The 19,420-nt window shown below is 49.7% G+C and overlaps 2 protein-coding genes across 13 annotated transcripts in view; one reads left to right on the forward strand and one right to left on the reverse strand.

The window, feature by feature from the left end:
- Nucleotides 1-4,685, forward strand: part of PQBP1 (polyglutamine binding protein 1) — a 5,939-nt gene extending 1,254 nt beyond the window's left edge. For 8 of the 10 annotated variants that reach the window (XM_032258642.1, XM_032258646.1, XM_032258639.1 and 5 more), the window contains exons 3-7: nucleotides 3,044-3,155; nucleotides 3,471-3,583; nucleotides 3,777-4,061; nucleotides 4,271-4,334; nucleotides 4,470-4,685. In XM_032258642.1, coding sequence (XP_032114533.1) covers nucleotides 3,044-3,155; nucleotides 3,471-3,583; nucleotides 3,777-4,061; nucleotides 4,271-4,334; nucleotides 4,470-4,626 — 731 coding nt within the window. In that variant the 3' untranslated portion in view covers nucleotides 4,627-4,685. The remainder of the gene's footprint in view (nucleotides 1-3,043; nucleotides 3,156-3,470; nucleotides 3,584-3,776; nucleotides 4,062-4,270; nucleotides 4,335-4,469) is intronic. The other 2 variants (XM_032258649.1, XM_032258648.1) reach the window with 1 other exon arrangement.
- A 41-nt stretch (nucleotides 4,686-4,726) lies between these two features.
- SLC35A2 (solute carrier family 35 member A2) lies at nucleotides 4,727-19,365 on the reverse strand. 3 transcript variants are annotated; one of them, XM_032258635.1, is made up of 5 exons: nucleotides 17,744-19,365; nucleotides 14,985-15,167; nucleotides 8,677-8,828; nucleotides 6,279-7,015; nucleotides 4,727-5,007 (listed from the first exon to the last, which is right to left on the reverse strand). In XM_032258635.1, exons 1-5 carry the CDS (start codon nucleotides 17,832-17,834, stop codon nucleotides 4,980-4,982), a joined length of 1,191 nt encoding a protein of 396 aa, XP_032114526.1. In that variant the 5' UTR covers nucleotides 17,835-19,365; the 3' UTR covers nucleotides 4,727-4,979. The 3 variants fall into 3 exon arrangements, with proteins under 3 accessions (XP_032114526.1, XP_032114527.1, XP_032114528.1); XM_032258636.1 differs by having other exon boundaries at nucleotides 4,731-5,007; nucleotides 6,279-6,425; XM_032258637.1 differs by lacking the exon at nucleotides 4,727-5,007 and adding an exon at nucleotides 15,405-15,488 and having other exon boundaries at nucleotides 5,157-7,015.
- Nucleotides 19,366-19,420: the final 55 nt, after the last annotated feature.

The raw sequence follows: 19,420 nt of genomic DNA on the forward strand, positions 1-19,420 counted from the left end.
TTTTTTTTTTTTGAGACGGAGTCTGGCTCTGTCGCCCAGGTTGGAGTGCAGTGGCGCAATCTAGGCTCACTGAAATCTCTGCCTCCCAGGTTTAAGTGATTCTCCTACCTCAGCTTCCTGAGTAGCTGGCATTATAGGCGTGTGCCACTACACCCAGCTGATTTTGTTTTTTGGAGACGGAGTCTGGCTCTGCGCCCAGGCTGGAATACAGTGGCAGCATCTTGGCTCACTGCAACCTCCCCTTCCGGGTTCAAGTGCAATTCTCCTGCCTTAGCCTCTCGAGTAGCTAGGACTACAGGCACACCACCATACCCGGCGATTTTTTTTTTTTTTTTTTTTTAAACAGAGTCTCACTCTGTCGCCCAGGCTGGAGTGCAGTGGCACAATCTAGGCTCATTGCAACCTCTGCCTCCAGGTTCATGATTCTCCTGCCTCAGCTTCCTGAGTAGCTGGCATTATAGGCATGTGGCACCACACCTGGCTGATTTTTTTTTGTTTTTTTGTTTTTTCTTTTTTTGCAGACTGAGTGTTGCTCTGTGGCAGAGGCTGGAATGCAGTGGTGCTATCTTGGCTTACTGCAACCTCTGCCTCTGCAGTTCAAGCAATTCTCCTGTCTTAGCCTCCCTAGTAGCTGGGACTACAGGTGTATGCTGCCATGCCCGGCTAATTTTATGTATTTCTAGTAGAGACGGGGTTTCACTGCATTGCCCAGGCTGGTCTCAAACTCCTGAGCTCAAGTAATCCACCTGCCTCAGCCTCCCAAAGTGCTAGGATTACAGGCATGAGCTATGGCGCCCAGCCACACCCGGCTGATTTTTGTATTTACAGTAGAGACACAATTTCACCATGCTGGCCAACCTGGTCTCAAACTCTTGACCTCAGGTGATCCACCCCCCATCGGCCTCCCAGAGTGCTGGGATTACAGGCGTGAGCCACCGCGCCCAGCTGGATATTTCATTCTTAACAATACTGACTGGATGGGCTTGGTGGCTCACTTGAGTTTAGGGGTTCAAGACCAGCCTGAGCAACAAGGCGAAACCCCATCTCTACAAAAAATGCACAAATTAGCTGTGTGTTGTGGTGCATGCCTGTAGTCCCAGCTATTTGGGAGGCTGAGGCGAGAGGATTGCTTGAGCCTGGGATGATGTCGAGGCTGCAATGAGCCGAGATTGTGCCACTGCACTTCAGCCTTGGTGACACATGGAGACCCTGTCTCAAAAAAATCCAAAAAAAACATAAAACAATACCAACCACCTAATGCCTATGTTGGGCCTATCGTATGCCAGGTTAAATCCATGGATTACTCTGGGAGTGATGACACAGTATCTAATAGGAAGGATTGCCAAACTTCTACTGCTGTCTCCTGTGTGCCAAGTACAGTTTCAGCGAGGATCTATCATTTAGGCTTATTGTGCCCTGGCTGCAAATCACACCGTATTGTCAGTAATACTAAAAACTGGCATCTATTTGAGGCTATGGTGTGGCACTGAAAAATGCATCTTATCCTTATTGATAACTGACATCTATTACAAGCCTACTGTATGCAAAGCATAGACCTCCTTGTGATTAATAAAATTGACAATGATCATTGATTTTCTTTTCGTCTTTTTTTTTTTTTTGAGACAGAGTGTCACTCTGTTGCCCAGGTTTGGAGTGCAGTGGCCCAATCTCGGCTCACTGCTACCTCTGCCTCCTGGGTTGAAGCAATTCTCCTGCCTCAGCCTCCTGAGTAGCTGGTACTATAGGCGCACACCACTGTGCCTGGCTAGTTTTTGTATTTTTTAGTAGAGACAGGGTTTCACCATGATGGCCAGGCTGATTTTCTTTTAAGCCTACTGAATGACCCGTCCCTATGGTATGTATCTTATTTATTTATTTATTTGAGACACGGTCTCACTCTTTTGCCCAGGCTGGAGTGCAGTGGCACGATAATAGCTCACTGCAAGCTCAAACTCTGGGGCTCAAATGATCCTCCTGCCTTAGCCTCCTGAGTAGTTGGGATTACATACATGTACCATTGTGCCCAGGTAGTTTTTTTTGTAGAGACAGTGGTCTCACTATGTTGACCAGGCTGGTCTCATGTTGAACTCCTGGCCTCAGGTGATCCTCCACCTTTTCCAAAGCGCTGGGATCACAGGCATGAGCCACCACACCCAGCCTCTTATTAACAGTAGTGGTGATGATATAGCTGACATCTGTTTTGGTTCTGCTGTGTGACAGCTGTTGCTGGCATATGCATTTCATTATTTATTATATCCACAGCTGAAATCTGTTATAGGCCTACTGAGGGCCAGGCACTGAGCTAAGGGAATCTTTTTATTCTATGATATTGACTGACATCTGTTGCAGGCTTACTGTGTGTCAGGCCTCAGGAACTTAATGGATTCAGAGTAATGTTTGGATAATTCCATTGCCATCCAAACTCCTGATACCCAATATACGGGACTTACCCTGTAATCATGAAGCTTGCATGCTAAACAGATTGAACATATTGTCAGATTAATCCTTTACCGTTCAAACCCATTTTATCTAAATAGATTTGGGTAACACAGTTTCACATATCTGAACTCAGGAACTGAATAGAGAAGGGTAAATTTTGGCCGGGCGCGCTGGCTCACGCCTGTAATCCTAGCACTTTGGGAGGCCGAGGTGGGTGGATCACCTGAGGTCAGGAGTTCAAGACCAGCCTGGCCATCACGGTGAAACCCCATCTTTAAAAAAAAAATAAAATGAAAAAAAAAAAAAAAGAAGGGTAAATTTTTTGATGAATCCCTATCAACTCTGAAACCAGATAGCTTTGGCCAACAATAGAACTCATCAGAACCCAGAAACAGAACAGAGTTAGGTAAACTTTTTCTTGTAACCCTTCTAATACAGAGAGTTGGATTTGGAATGTGAGGGATACTTCATATCCTTCCTGGCGTACACACACACGTGTCTTTTACATGTGGCTTGTGTGAATGTGTGTGTGTCTCTAGGCTCTGTAGGATGAGGACTCCCTTGGTCCCTAACTGTTCTCCTCCTCCCCACCTTGATCTGTCAGAACCAGAGGAAGAGATCATTGCCGAGGACTATGACGATGATCCTGTGGACTACGAGGCCACCAGGTTGGAGGGCCTACCTCCAAGCTGGTATAAAGTGTTCGACCCTTCCTGGTGAGCCTGGATGAGGGGGAGCTGACTTCTGACTTCAGCCTTCCTGTGCTGACCTTGATTGTGAAGTACAGGGGGACACAAGGGAGGGGCCCTGGGGTGGAGGGTGTTGGGTATCTGCAGGACCCAAGTTGCTGCATGCTGGGGCCTGGCTCCTCTGGGATTGGAAGACAGTCTTTTCTCTAAGAGATGAGATTCTGGGGATCCTCCCTGGGTCCTGACATGGGGCAAGTATAGTCAGAGACTGGGGAGACAAGAGTTGAGGATCTAAGGCGAGGACTTCTGTGCTGACACTCCTCTCCTCCTGCGGCCCCACAGTGGGCTCCCTTACTACTGGAATGCGGACACAGACCTCGTATCCTGGCTCTCCCCACATGACCCCAACTCTGTGGTCACTAAATCTGCCAAGAAGCTCAGAAACAGTAATGCAGGTGAGTTGGCAGGTACAAGGGGGCCTTGAGTGATCTTAGCAGTTTTCACTGAGAGGCCAAGTAGAATGATAGTGGATCAGAGGGGCAGGTGAGACCAGGTGGGCCCAGCCTCAGGCAAGGGAGGTTGTTGAAGGCAGAGGCTGCTGGGTCCTGGGGTAGGAAGAGAAAGTCACTTCAAGACTCATGTCCTTAGATGCTGAAGAGAAGTTGGACCGGAGCCATGACAAGTCGGACAGGGGCCATGACAAGTCAGACCGCGGCCATGAGAAACCAGACAGGGGCCATGACAAGTCAGACCGGGGCCACGACAAGTCTGACAGGGATCGAGAGCGTGGCTACGACAAGGTAGACAGAGAGAGAGAGCGAGACAGGGAACGGGATCGGGACCGCGGGTATGACAAAGCAGACCGGGAAGAGGGCAAAGAACGGCGCCACCATCGCCGGGAGGAGCTGGCTCCCTACCCCAAGAGCAAGAAGGGTAAGCTGGGCAAAATGGGGCTGGTGAAACCAGCAAGGCACAGGGCACATGGAGGAAGCCTTCTCTCAGAAAGGTGCCTGGACCTGGGGCCTGGAGGAGGGTGCTGTGGTCCATGGCAGCCAGGGGCTCCATTTCTTCTTGGGGGGTGGGGCTCAGTGATCGGGGCTCCTGGTACCTCTATTGAAGATCCTGCCCTGCCACTTCCACAGCAGTAAGCCGAAAGGATGAAGAGTTAGATCCCATGGACCCTAGCTCATACTCAGATGCCCCCCGGTAAGTGACAGCCCCTCATTACTCAGTATGTGGACACCATCCTCCTGCCTCCTTCCTCCATTCCTCCTCATTGGGACCAGGTGGGCTGTGTCCACCACATCTCCCATCCCCATCCCCTGACTCTTTCATCGGCAGGGGCACATGGTCAACGGGACTCCCCAAGCGGAATGAGGCCAAGACCGGCGCTGACACAACAGCAGCCGGGCCCCTCTTCCAGCAGCGGCCATATCCATCCCCAGGGGCTGTGCTCCGAGCCAATGCGGAGGCCTCCCGAACCAAGCAGCAGGATTGAAGCTTCAGCCTTCCCAGCCCTGGGTTAAAATAAAAGTTTTCCGGTGATGCTGCCCACCATGCCTGAGTGGTTCCTTCGAGGCTGCCCAGCCCAAGTCGGCAAGATGTACAACACGTTTTATTTGCAAAAACTCAGCTAAGGGATAGTGTGGGGCTGGCAGGGGCTGGGGGCTGAGCTAAGGCGGGTCATTATGAGACAGCTTAGTCATGTTGGCCCTGCACGGGGCAGGGGTAGTGGGGACAGGGAGTCCGGTGTCTACCTCATCCTACCCCTAATACTGATCAGTTTGGTCCCAGCTGGGCAAGGGCAAGAAGAGAGAACGAGGCCAGGCCAACGTCTTCAAATCCCAGCGGCTAGGAACCCTTCACCTTGGTGAGCAACCTGTGGTGGGAATGGGGAGGAAAGAAAAACACAAAGCTGGGCTAGGCTGGCAGGTGGGTTTCCTGAGCAAGCGAGGGCGGCAGTGGTGAGGCTGGTAGTCCTGGGGGTTAGTAACGGTGCCCGCCTGGGTCAGAAAGCTACACATGGACTAAATAAATACAACATCTTTATTTGGCATTGGGTATCCTGACATTTGTTCATTACAGTTCCTTAAAAAACAAACCAAAAAAATCAGAACAAATTAATCAAAAATAAAGATCCAATGGCCCTATTTACATATAGCAAAGACAGCCCAGGCATCTTCCATGCACACACACACCCCATGCCCCGATACAGTTAAGGGGTTAATAAGCTTTGGGGAGTGCAGGAGGCAGGTTCCACAGTTCATCAATCCCAAGACACCCCCATGAGGTAGGGGTGCCTCACACAGCCAGTGGGGTATCAAGGGTGTGATTGGCAGCTTTATTTTTCCTCTCTAGATGTCTCCATAAATAACCCTGCATCTGGCAACTGACAGTGTCTTAAATACAATGAGATTCAGCCACTTCAAGGACCTCCACTTTTCCCACGCCCTGGATCATTAATGATCTGATTACACCACAAATCCCAAGTCCACTGGAAAAAAAAATATCCTCTACCGCCCGCCAGAAGGGCTGATGCAAAAATCTCAGCTCTTGTCCAGGACTCGCAAGAAGCCCATCCTCAAGGTGTCAGGGAAGCTGCCCCAAGGCCACACAAAAGACCGAACTGCTAACATGATCCAGAGCGGTGGTAAGGGAGGAGAGAAGGCCTCAAACTATGGGCAACCAAACCCCACAGGTAGGCATCGGTCATTCCTGAAGAGCTGCAGGAGTTTTGTCCAGTGTGTCCTTATGGAGGTGGAGAGACTGCTGGGAGGATCTCTCCCAGACAAGACACTTCCAGCAGAGGGCACAGAGTCGGGGAGGGGGCAGACAAAAAAAAGGCCTTGAATGACAATAACCCCCAACCCTGCCTCCAAAGAGGTTAGAGGGGGCAGAGGAGGCAGCTCTAAAACCTCCTCCAGGGGAAGAGGATCAGCCTACCAGGAAGGGTTCACGTGACACCCAGCCCTAGTCTCATGCCCCTCCAGAAGTCTCAGTGATGTGGGAGAAAAGACCATCTCCCAAACCCAGAGGAGCCAGGCCCCGGAGGGTGGCGACTTGGGTCCTGCAGATGCCCAACACCCTCCACCCAGTCCCCCTCCCTTGTGTCCCCCCATTGCTGCCAGCCCTCACTTCACCAGCACTGACTTTGGCAGAAAGGGCTCCGTGATGAGGTCTCCACGGTGGGAAGAAAGCTGTGGTGGCGGTGGCTGCCCGGGAGGCTGCTGGTGAACACAGGGCGCAGAGGCAGAGGCAGAGGCAGAGGCTATGGCTTTGGCTGCACCTCGGGGAAGGCTGTAGAGGTAGACGGCACCAATGACGAGCCCAGCGCCAAGGGCAAACAATGGGTCCACATGGAAGCCAAAGAGGCGAATGGAGGCAACAGTGGACAGCACAATAGACAGGGAGGTGGCAAAGCCCTTGAGGATGTTGTCAGCGTACTTGACAACCACAGCCACCAGTAGCCCGCCAAAGGCCTGGTTGAGCACCACGCCCCAGACAGCAGGCGTGTACCCAAAAAAGAAACCGCGGCTGGCCACGGCAGTGCCCTCAGCCCACCAGAGCCCCACCAGGCCCAGTGCTGTACCAAAGAGGCCCAGTTGCAGGTTGCGTAGCCACACAGAGCCTGAGCTGCCTTTGAGGATCTTCTCAAAGTAGACACCTGCGAAGCCAGAGGAGAGACAGGAGGCCACGACAGCTGCCAGGCCTGCCCCAGGGTTCTGATCCAGTGGCCGTGGGCCTCCCCCACCGGCTTGCTGTGCCTGGACAATGGCGACACCAGTGAAGAGAAGCAGCAGGGAGGCCCACTGCAGCCGGGAAAGGCTGCGGTTCAGCATAAGCACGGAGAACAGCGCTGTGGTCAGGATCTTCAGCTGGTACGTCACCTGTGAGTGGCACATGGAAGGCACTGAGGGCTGACCCCAGCCCCCAACAGGTGCACGTGGGGGGCAGCACCCACTGTGGGCCCCCAGGCACAACAGAGGGACAGGGTGGGGTGGATGACAGTAAAAACAGCAAAAGTAGCCAGCCACTGGCCATTGGCCGAGCTGTAGCAAAACAGCTCTGAGGTCCCTCCCAGAAAGTGCACAAAAGGATGGCTGTGCCAGGAAGTCCACATCCCAATCCCATTTCCTGGCTGTGTGACCAGGGACAAAGCACTTGTCCTGTTTGAGCCCTGGCATCATCTATAAAATATGGCTGAGGTATAGAAGTAGGTAATCTCAGCCGGGTGTGGTGGCTCACGCCTGTAAATCCCAGCACTTTGGGAGGCTGAGGTGGGCGGATCACTAGAGGTCAGGAGTTCAAGACCAGCCTGGCCAACATGATGAAACCCCATCTCTTAAAAAAAAAAAAAAAAAAAAAGAAGTAGGTAATCTTTGTGATAAGAGACTTGATACAAATGAATCAATAGCAACAATGTCAGCAAATACTTACATAGTGCTTATGCTTACTACCTATCAGTGCAGTTCTAGGTACTGCACATGAATTCATTCATTTAATCCTCACAACACCATTCTGAAGTGAGTACCACTATAAGCCCTGATTTTTTTTTTTTTTTTGACAGTTTCGCTCGTTACCCAGGCTGGAGTGCAATGGTGCGATCCTGGCTCACCGCAACCTCTGCCTCCTGGGTTCAAGCAATTCTCCTGCCTCAGCCTCCCGAGTAGCTGGGACTACAGGCGTGCGCCACCATGCCCAGCTAGTTTTTTTGTATTTTTAGTAGAGACAGGGTTTCACCATGTTGACCAGGATGGTCTCGATCTCTTGACCTCGTGATCCACCCGCCTCAGCCTCCCAAAGTGCTGGGATTATAGGCGTGAGCCACCACACCCAGCCTGTTTTTGTTTTTAAGATGGAGTCTCACACTGATGCCCGGGCTAGAGTGCAATGGCACAATCTCAGCTTACTGCGGCCTCCGCCTCCTGGGTTCACCCGATTCTCCTGCCTCAGCCTCCCAAGTAGCTGGGATTATAGGTGCGCACCACCACACCCAGCTAATTTTTTGTATTTTTAGTTGAGACGGGGTTTCACTATGTTGGCCAGACTAGTCTCGAACTCTTGACCTTGTGATCCGCCCGCCTCGGCCTCACAAAGTGCTGGGATTACAGGCATGAACCACTATGCCTGGCCATAAGCCCTGATTTAAAGATGAGAAAACGAAGGCGCAGAGAGGTTAGGAGACATGCCTCAAAATCACACAGCTGGAAAGTAGCAGAGCTAAGACTTGAACGCAAGCAGCCTGGCCCTAGAACTCAGGCTCTAACCATTTCACAAAGCTGCCCACAAATAGCCTAAAGCTTATCTATCGCCAGCCAAGGGCTCTTCATAGATACTTCTTTTAAGTATCGTAGCATCTCAGTGAACAGGCATTACTATTTCCACCCCCAATTCTCACAAACAAGGAAGGTTGAGGGCATTCTGAAGACATTCTGGAGGTAACACAGCCCCTGTCCTCTGCAATACCCACCCCACAACCACGCCATTCCCATACTCCAGTCCCCAACCCAGTTAGTTCCTCTGGGGCCATGCTGGGCTTGGGGCTCACCTGGAAAGTGGCAGCTGGTAGGTTAGAGATGGCAACATACTGGAGGTTATTCTGCAAGGTGTAGATGAGAGAGGGCACTGCGAGCTTGAGCGTGTCCACATACTGCACCAGGACAGCTTCGTGGAGGAAGAGAATCAGGTGCTTCACGTTACCTAGGTGGGAGGAGGAGAACCCTTTTTAGCACTGACAGCCATACATCGGGAACCCCTGAAAGCTGGGACCAGGCCTGGCTCCTGTGACTTCCCTATCCACCCTGTTCTCCACTTCCTGGGGGCTGGAATGAAGTCTGTGATCTCGGTTTTCCCTAGAGTGCAACCGTGTTTCCAGCAAGCCTTTCTGAGACTCAGTTTAATAGCAGCAAAAGAATCAGCCATCTGTGTCTGCTACTCACAGAATATGTCACTCATCTCAGAGCCTACCTCCCTGGCAGAGAGCCACATTCAAGGCAAGTACTCAATACATGTGTGTACAATGAAATAACCATCATTAGGCCAGACGCGGTGGCTCAGACCTGTAATCCCAGCACTTTGGAAGGCTGGGACGGGCAGCTCATGAAGTCAGGAGTTCGAGAACATCATGGCCAACATAGTGAAACCCTGTCTACTAAAATACAAAAATTAGCTGGGTGTGGTAGCACGTGCCTGTAGTCCCAGGTACTTGGGAGGCTGAGGCAGGAGAATTGCTTGAACTTGGGAGGCGGAGGTTGCAGTGAGCCAATACTGCACCACTGCACTCCAGTCTGGGCAACAGAGTGAAACTCCATCTCAAAAAAAAAAAGAACCATTATTAACTCAGAGTTTATGAAGTAGAAGCCCTAGGAGCTGGGCTGGAGGGCTGTCTCCCACACAGAAGAGAAGTTTAGTCTAGACTTTTAGACTTCTCCTAGCTCCTCACTGGCCCATGTGCTGTCTGAGGACAGGGGCCATCTCCTCCTTGTTGCATCTTTCTGTCAGCCCTAGACACACAGAGTTGCCTCTGCCACATGGATGAATGCAGGCCTGACCATTAAGCAGAAGTCTGCTTGGGACCTGCTCCAATGAAAACATGAGAATTGGGGTGGGCGCGGTGGCTCACGCCTGTAATCCCAGCACTTTGGGAGGCCAAGGTGGGTGGATCACCTGAGGTCAGAAGTTCGAGACCAGCCTGGCCAACACAGTGAAACCCCATCTCTACTAAAAATACAAAAATTAGCTGGGCATGGTGGTAGGCACCTGTAATCCCAGCTACTCGGGAGGCTTAGGCAGGAGAATCTCTTGAACCCAGGAGGTGGAGGTTGCAGTGAGCTAAGATTACACCACTGCACTCTAGCTTGGGCAACAAGAGTGAAACTGTCTCAGAAAAAAAAAAGAAAGAAAGAATGGAAACATGAGAATCATTTGCTATGTAATAAGGCCTTTGCAAAGCTTGCCCCACTTTTTGGCAGTTTATCTTTTAAGTCATAGCTGGGTGTCACTCCAGCAGGCAAAACTTCAACAGCCACTGAACAAGGTTGTCCCAGAACTCCTAATGATGCTCATTCACAAACCCTGTCCTTGCCCTTCATGTTACTAATCCCAGGAGTAATTTCTGGTCTTCAAACTCTAATTCAGGGGAAAAAAATTTCAGGGGGTAGGGGAGGGAGAGGAGCTGAAATTGTGGCTGAGAGGAAGGCCTGTGATTAAGACTGTGACTATCTGTTATTGCCATCTCCCATCAGCAATGAGGACAAGCTGCTCCTCAGCATTGCTAACCCATCCAACCCCATGGCCTAAGGCAGTGTTGACATCTACACTGTCCACAGGGTCAATAAAGGTAAGTGCAGGTATTTTGTTAACCTGGAGTTAACAAGTGGGTGAGTGTTCTCTTCAATGTAAACAATGGGCAAAGGTGCATAATTCATCTTTATCCCTTTACTTATGCAAGACCTTTTTAGAGAAACAATTGGGCAACACTTCAAAGTAGAAGGCCTTCAGGGAGATGTTGAAATTAGTAGATAAACAGAACTCCCAATTTACAAAAGATGTAGAAGACAGAAGAATATTTGTTAAATTTTTGAGAATATTTGCCTCAGGGAAGGAGTCAGTAAGATCCAGACTACCCAAAGTCTACAAGACAAATGACCTGTTTTCTCCAACAAATTAATTGCAAAGACCAAAAAAAAAAAAAAAAACCCCTAGAGTAACAGATTTAGAAGATACCAAACAGGCATCTGTTTGGTGGCTCACACCTGTAATCCCAGGATTTTGGGAGGCCAAGGCAGGTGGATCATGAGGTCAGGAGTTTGAGACCAGCCTAATCAACATAGTGAAACCTCGTCTCTACTAAAAATACAAAAATGAGCCAGGCATGGTGGCGCCCACCTGTAATCCCAGCTACTCAGGAGGCTGAGGCAGGAGAATCACTTGAACCTGGGAGATGAAGGTTGCAGTGAGCCGTCTCAAAAAAAAAAAAAAAAAAAAAAAAAGATACCAATTACAAAACATTGTCTAAATACCAGTGAATTTTAAAAAAACTTTTATAACATTTAAGAAATCATTATAAATTTGAACACTGACTGGATTATTTGATTATTTGACTTTTATTTATTTTTTTTTTTAGACTGAGTCTCACTTTCACCCAGGCTGGAGTACAGTGTCACGATTATTTGACTATTTTTTATTTAAATTTTAAAAAGGAGCCAGGTGTAGTGGCTCACGCCTGTAATCCCAATACTGTGGGAGGCCAAGATGGGTGGATCACAAGGTCAAGATATCGAGACCAACCTGGCCAACAAGGTGAAACCCCATCTCTACCAAAAATACAAAATTAGCTGGGCATGGTGGCACACACCTTTAGTCCCAGGCTACTCGGGAGGCTGAGACATGAGAATCACTTGAACCTGGGAGGCAGAGGCTGCAGTGAGCCACTGTACTCCGGCCAAACGACAGAGCAATCTACAAAAAAAAAAAAATAAAAATAAAAAAAAAAGGACCGGGCGTAGTGGCTCATGCCTGTAATCCCAGCATCTTGGGCGGCCAGATCACCTGAGGTCAGGAGTTCAAGATCAGCCTGGTTAACGTGGCCAAACCCTGTCTCTACTAAAAATACAAAAATTAGCCAGGTGTCGTGGCAGGTGCCTGTAATCCCACCTACTCGGGAGGCTGAAGCAGGACAATCGCTTGAACCCAGGAGGTAGAGGTTGCTGTTAGCCGAGATTGCACCCACTGCACTTCAGCCTGGGCGACAGAATGAGACTCTGTCCTAAAAAAAAAAAAAACCCAGGTACGGTGGCTCACACCTGTAATCCCAGCACTTTGGGAGGCCGAGGCGGGTGGATCACCCTCTGAGGTCAGGAGTTTGAGACCAGCCTGACCAACATGGTGAAACCCTGTGTCTAATAAAAAATTACAAAAATTTAGCTGGGTGTGGTGGTGGGTGCCTGTAATCCCGCTACTGGGGAGGCTGAGGCAGGAGAATTGCTTTAACCTGGGAGGGAGAGGTTGCAGTGAGCTGAAAATTGCTCAAACCACTGCACTCCAGCCTGGGTGACAGAGCAGGACTTGTCAAAAAAAAAAAAAAAATCAGAAAAAGATGTAAGCCTGCGCAACATGGCAAAACCCTGTCTCTCCAAAACGTACAAAAATTAGCGATGCCTGTGGTCCCAGCTAGTCAGAAGGATGAAGTGGGAAGATTGCTTGAACCCAGGAGGTCAAGGCTGCAGTGAGCCAAGATCACACCATTGCACTCCAGCCTGGGCAACAAAGTAAGACTCTCTCTCAAAAAATACACAAAATAAACAAACCCCATACATTTAGGGGGTACAACTGCAGTTTTGTTAAATGGATATACTGCACACTGGTGAAGTCTGTTTTTAGTGCACCCATCACCTGAACAGTGTACCCATTAGAAAATTTCTCTCTCTTGACTTGCCTACCACCTTTTCATGTCTCCAAGGCCAATTATTCCACTATGTCCATGTCATTTTTTGAATTATTATTTTTTGAAGTGGAGTCTCAGTCTGTCGCCCAAGCTGGAGTGTACTGGTGTGCTCTGAGCTTACTGCAACCTCCACTGCCCGGGTTCAAGCAGTTCTCCTGCCTCAGCTTCCCAAGTAGCTGGGATTAACAGGCATGCATCGCCTTGCCCAGCTAATTTTTGTATTTGTAGTAGAGACGGGGTTTTGCCATGTTGGCGAGGCTGGTCTCGAACTCCTGACCTCAAGTGATCCACCCACCTCTGCCTCCCAAAGTGCTGGGATTAAAGGCATGAGCCACCATGCCCAGCTTTTTTTTTTTTTTTTTTTTGGAGACAGTTTCACTCGTTTCCCAGGCTGGAGTGCAGTGGCATGATCTAGGCTCACAGGAATCTCCGTCTCCCAGGTTCAAGCGATTCTCCTGCCTCAGCCTCCCAAGTAGCTGGGATTACAGTCATGTGCCACCCAGCCCGGCTAATTTTGTATTTTTAGAAGAGACAGGGTTTCTCCATGTTGGTCAGGCTGCTCTTGAACTCCTGACCTCAGGTGATCCGCCTACCTCAGCCTCCCAAAGTGCTGGGATTACAGATGTGAGCCACCACACTTGGCCGTCCTACTTTTTAAATTAGTGTTAATTTTTTCATGTACGATTCCTAGCCGTTGTATTTATTTTTATTTTATTTTATTTTATTTTTGAGATGGAGTCTCACTCTGTCACCCAGGCTGAAGTGCAGTGGCGTGATCTCCACTCAACACAACCTCCATTTCCTGGGTTTGAGTGGTTCTTGTGCCTCAGTCTCCTGAGTTGTGGGGATTACAGGTACCCACCATCACATACAGCTAATTTTTGTATTTTTAGTAGTTGGCCAGGCTGGTCTTAAACTCCTGACCTCAAATGATCCACCCACCTCAGACTTCCACAGTGCTGGGATTACAGGCGTGAGCCACTGTGCCAGGCTAGTACTGTATGTATGTATGTATGTATGTATGTATGTATGTATTTTTTATTTCAAGACAGAGTTTCACTCTTATTGCCCAGGCTGGAGTGCAATGGTGGGATCTTGGCTCACTGCAACCTCTACCTGCTGGGTTCAAGTAATTCTCCTGCCTCATCCTCCTGAGTAGCTGGCATTAAAGGCGCCCGCCACCACACCCAGCTAATTTTTTAGTATTTTTAGTAGAGACGGGTATTCATCATGTTGGCCAGGCTGGTCTTGAACTCCTGACCTCAGGTGATCCACCCACCTCGGCCTCCCAAAGTAGTGGGATTATAGGCATAAGCCACAGTGCCTGGCTATTTATTTTTTTTGATACAGAGTTTCACTCTTGTTGCCCAGGCTGGAGTGAAATGGTGCAACCTCTGCCTCCTGGGTTCAAGCGACTCTCCTGCCTCAGCCTCCCAGGTAGCTGGGATTACAGGCATGCACGACAGCACCCAGCTCATTTTGTAATTTTAGTAGAGACGGGGTTTCACCATGTTGGCCAGGCTGGTCTCAAACTCCTGACCTCAGGTGATCTGCTGGCCTCAGCTTCCCAAAGTGCTGGGATTACAGGCATGAGCCACCGTGCCTAGCTATTTATTTTTTTGATACGGAGTCTCACTCTGTCACCCAGGCTGGAGTGAAATGTTGAGATCTTGGCTCCCTGCAACCTCTGCCTCCTGAGTTCAAGTGATCCTCCTGCCTCAGCCTCCCAGGTAGCTGGGATTAGAGGCATGCACTACAACGCCCAGCTCATTTTGTAATTTTAGTAGAGACGGGGTTTCACCATGTTGGTCAGTCTAGTCTTGAACTCTTGACCTCAGGTGATCTGCCCACCTGGGCCTCCCAAAATGCTGGGATTATTTACTTTTTTCAAAAAAAAAATGCACCAAAACATTTATTCAAGATAATATGGGGGAATTTACTTCCAGACAATATTACTCTGTGTGGGATTAACTTCAAAATAGAATGGGATAAGGACATAGGTAGACATATAGATTGGCAGTGAGTGGACAACCACTGATGTTTAATGAGCAGCCAGGAGTTGCTAATTGCTGACTCTGGGGGATGGGTACATGGATATTTTACTATTTGATTATTCTCTCTAATTTTGCATGTATTTGGAATTCTCCATAATATGAAGCTAAAGATGAGTAAATCACATGTGCCATCCCCCTGCTACTTTATAAGTATAGACAATCACTCCTACAGTCCACACAGGCCAGCTCCCCGCCTTTAGGGCTAGAAAAGTGTAAGATGCAGCTACGCATAGCTGGAGTGGTTCCCCAGGCAGGTTCAGATTTGGAGACAACTGAAGCAAACCCTCTGTGAACACACACACATACATGAGGAGTCCCACCCACCAACCCCAGTGTAGCCCCCTCCCTGGCTCGTACCCCTCTTCTCTGCGAAGAGCAGCAGCAGGCAGGTGAGACCTTTGAGCACTTCTGCCATGACCACAGCAGTGGTGGCAAAGAAGCGGTCCCCAGGCAACGTGCGGGCGTAGCGGATGCTGAGGATGAGGGAGGCATTCTGGACCACCAGCACGGCTAGGGATATGTACTTCAGGCGCCTGTGAGCTGTGGGGAACGGAAGGAGCAAGCGGTAAGGGAGGGGTCAGAAGCCGCTGGGGCATAGTCACACCACCACCCACCCTCTCTCCTTTCTCACCCAGGACCCTCCTAGCCACTGCTACTTGCTCCCTTAGCCTGCGTGCCCTCACCCAATGAAGGTCTGAACACTAACAGCTTACTGCCTTAGCCATGAGCAGGAAGAGCCAGAAGGGAGAAATGGGCCCCACCCTGTCCAGTCCATACCTGGAACCCTTACCGAGGTGTCAGGAAATGGCTGAGGCAAACCCTGGCCATGTGCCTCGGCTCCCTCCCAAGTGAGAAGCAACTCTTCCCCGGGCAGAATACTGACAACTACATTCTCCACGTTTATTGTTTATGTGTGCCTATCACTGGGTTAAGGGATTTCTATGGATTACTTCTACAGACTCTCATATCCTTCTCATCTCTAACTGCAAGGATTCCCATTTTATGGATGAGCAAACTGAGGATTTATATGAAATGATGCTCCTATTTAACGAGGGACTGGCCCATGTAAAGAATAAATCAGTGCAGAGAATGATGCCACTGTATGAGGTACGTTCACCCCCTAAGGACTGGTCTTTCTCATCTAAGAAATATTCGATTCCCGGCAACCAACAGAATGGGAAAAAATTTTTGCAGTTTACCCATCTGACAAAGGGCTGATATCCAGAATTTACAAAGAACTAAAACAGATTTACAAGAAAAAACTAACAAGCCCATTCAAAAGTGGACAAAGGATATGAACAGATACTTTACAAAAGAAGACATACATGAGGCCAACAAACATATGAAAAAATGCTCATCATCACTGGTCATCAGAGAAATGCAAATCAAAACTACACTGAGATACCATCTCATGCCAGTTAGAATGGCGATCATTAAAACATCTGGAGACAACAGATGCTGGAGAGGATGTGGAGAAACAGGAACACTTTTACACTGTTGGTGGGAGTGTAAATTAGTTCAACCATTGTGGAAGACAGTGTGGCGATTCCTCAAGGACCTAGAAATAGAACTTCCATTTGACCCAGCAATCCCATTACTGGGTATATATCCAAAGGATTATAAATCATTCTACTATAAGGACATGTGCACACAAATGTTCATTGCAGCACTGTTTACAATAGCAAAGACCTGGAACCAACCCAAATGCCCATCGATGATAGACTGGACAGGGAAAATGTGGCACATATACACCATGGAATATTATGCAGCCATCAAAACCGATGAGTTTGTGTCCTTTGTAGGGACATGGATGAACCTGGAAACCATCATTCTCAGCAAACTGACAGAAGAGCAGAAGATCAAACACTGCATGTTCTCACTCATAGGCAGGTGTTGAACAATGAGAACACGTGGACACAGGGAGGGGAGCACTACACACTGGGGTCAGTTGTGGGGAAATAGGGGAGGGACGGTGGGGGGTGGGGAGCTGGGGAGAGTTAGCAAGGGGAGAGATGCCAGAGGTAGGTGATGGGGAGGAAAGCAGCAAATCACACTGCCACGTGTGTACCTATGCAACAATCTTGCATGTTCTTCATATGTACCCCAAAACCTAAAATGCAATAAAATAAATAAATGGGGGGGGGGGAAAAAAAAGAAATATTCGATTCCGTCACACTCAGAATGGCCTATATCACATATGGAATGATCCTCCTCATACTCAGAATGGTCTCTCCAACCCCTCCCTCCTGTGACAACTGGTTCCTCCCGACCCGGAATAATCCACTGAATATAAGAATTGATTCCCCCATGCTCCCAGGGACTGAATCCTGTATCAGAAATGGTTATCCCACTAAGAATGGTCTGGCTCCCTCAAACAGATGAGGAAATATTTCCCTGCACTCCAAAAGGACCATCCTCCCACCACCGCACACCGACCCTCTAGCTAATGAACTTTTCCTTGCTCTACCCACACTCACAGTTAGCTCTCTCTGCTGTAAGGAAGGACCCGGCACCCTCAGAATGTTCTTTCTCCACCATATAACGATGAGCCTTCCCACCCGAACGTACAATGATCTCTACCTCCATTAGGAAGGGAGCCCCCAGAACGATCTTCTCTGCCCATAATGAAGGACATCCCCATCCTCAAAATGGACCCTCTCTAGTCATATAAGGAAGGACTCGCCCCGCCCTCAGAATAGTCTCTGTCCCTTTATAAGGAAGGAACCACCACCCTCAGAATAGTCTCTCCCTTCAACGAAGAACTCCCACACCCGCAGAATGGTCTCTTCCACACGGAAGGACCCCACACATTCAGGATGGTTTCGGTGGCCTTAGCCTCCCCAAAAAGAAATACCCTCCACACTGACAATGATCTCTACTCTCCATATGCGGAGGAATCCCACAATCAACCTCACAATGTTCTCTTCCCCGCCCCCAACGCACTCACAAGGTGCGCGCGCGCGCGCACACACACACACACACACACACCACACACACACACACACACACGTCGGACCACACGGGATGCTCCCTCTCACTTTAGTAAGGAACATTCCCGACTCCTAACAATCGCGACCTCCGCCTCCACGCGACTGCTCGGCCGCAGGCTGTCTCACCGGTCCTCGCGGTCCCCGGCTCCAATGCACCCGCGGAAACCGCCCCTGGCCCGGCCGCTGCGGTGGAACCACCAGCCCCAACCGCTGCCATGTTGGCATCTGCCCGGCCCGTCCCCTCGGCAACTGTAGGCTACTTCCGTGTTCGTCACTTCCGCTTCCGGGCCACCTGAGTGAAGGTGGGGTAAGAGCCGGGGTAGTCAGGGTGGTTGCTTTCCTCGTCCGCTCCTAAAAGCTCAATGTAAGAGTAGCCCCAGGATTTCCAAATTCTGTCGGATCGGGACGCAGGGTACACGGCCGGCTCGGCCTACCCATCGTCCCTACTTAGCTTCACCGGCCCATTCCAGTCACTAGACCCGCCTTGTCTTGGCGTTCACGTCCGCTTCACTGGTCGCACTTTCCAGATCACCCCGCAATCCCGTCTCCTAGTCTCAGTCACCCCTTTCATGTCGGCCTTTTATTAGCAGATTCTCTAGAAGGCACCGCCCTTTCCGCATCAGAAACTCCCAGGTGCTTCCTGGTTGGACTGAAGTTCCGCTTTCCCGTTCCCCAGCGAGGTCCCGCCCTGGAGAGCACACGGGAATCTAGGGACGAAGACACTTTGACCTGGCCGGGGCGGGTGAGGGCATACTGGATGAAGCATCAGGTGAGAGTCAAGCATGTGAACTAGCAGATAAAAGCAGAGCAGGTGAGGATAAACAAGTGAAAATGCAAAGGAAAGTTGACGCAGATAAGGGAAGCCAAGTGAGTCACCACTGAGAATGGCAAAGTAGACAGGTGAAAGGCTCACAGGTTAGCTAGCATTTGGAAACAGGGCAGGAGACCGGGCCGGGGGCGATGGCTTATGTCTATAATCCCAGCACTTTGGGAGGCCGTCTGGCAGATCACCTGAGCTCAGGAGTTCCAGCCTAGGGCGAAACCACTTCTCTAACTAAAAAAAATTAACCAGGCGTAGTGGTGCGCACCTGTACCCAGCTACTTGGGAGGCTGAGGCAGGAGAATCGCTTGAATCCCATCTCAAATTTTAAAAAATGAAAGCAGAGCAAGAGGGGACAGCTGAGGTTAGAACAAGTGAAATCAAGATGGAATAGGGCAGGACAGGTAGTCAAGTGTTAAGGAGAAATGGGAAGGATGAGTATGTAAGGGTAAAGATGGGGGAGAGGGTAAAGAGTAAAACCGGTGACTGCCCTCTGCACATCAGTAGACAAGAGCTACAAGATTACAGTCAACACCCAACTCCAGCCCTGCCTTCACCAGTACCCTGATAGGGCTTTTCTTCTCCAACAGGGAAAGGGCTTCTTCCCTCCCCAGGGGTGTCAGGGAAGGTAGTCACCCAGGCTGGAGTGCTGTGGTGCGATACTGGCTCACTGCAGCCTCTGCCTCCTGAGTAGCTGGGACTACAGGGGTGTACCACCACGCTCGGCTAATTTTTGTATTTTTAGTAGAGACAGGATTTCACCATGTAGGCCAGGAGTCTTGATATTCTGACCTCGTGATCCACCATACCCAGCTGGGGAAGTAGTTTTTTCTGCTACTGAGATGGCCATCTTGATTGGGGACGTGCCCTAAACACCTTCAATATGCACAGTATCTCCAACAGAGAGCCCTTCTGCATGTACTGGACACGGCATAAGATCATGGACAGGGGAAATCAAGTTTTTTTGTGTGTGGTGCAGCTTC

Source organism: Sapajus apella, unplaced genomic scaffold (genome assembly GCF_009761245.1).
Source record: "Sapajus apella isolate SASKATOON/1434 unplaced genomic scaffold, GSC_monkey_1.0 scaffold103, whole genome shotgun sequence".
Taxonomy (NCBI): domain Eukaryota; kingdom Metazoa; phylum Chordata; class Mammalia; order Primates; family Cebidae; genus Sapajus; species Sapajus apella.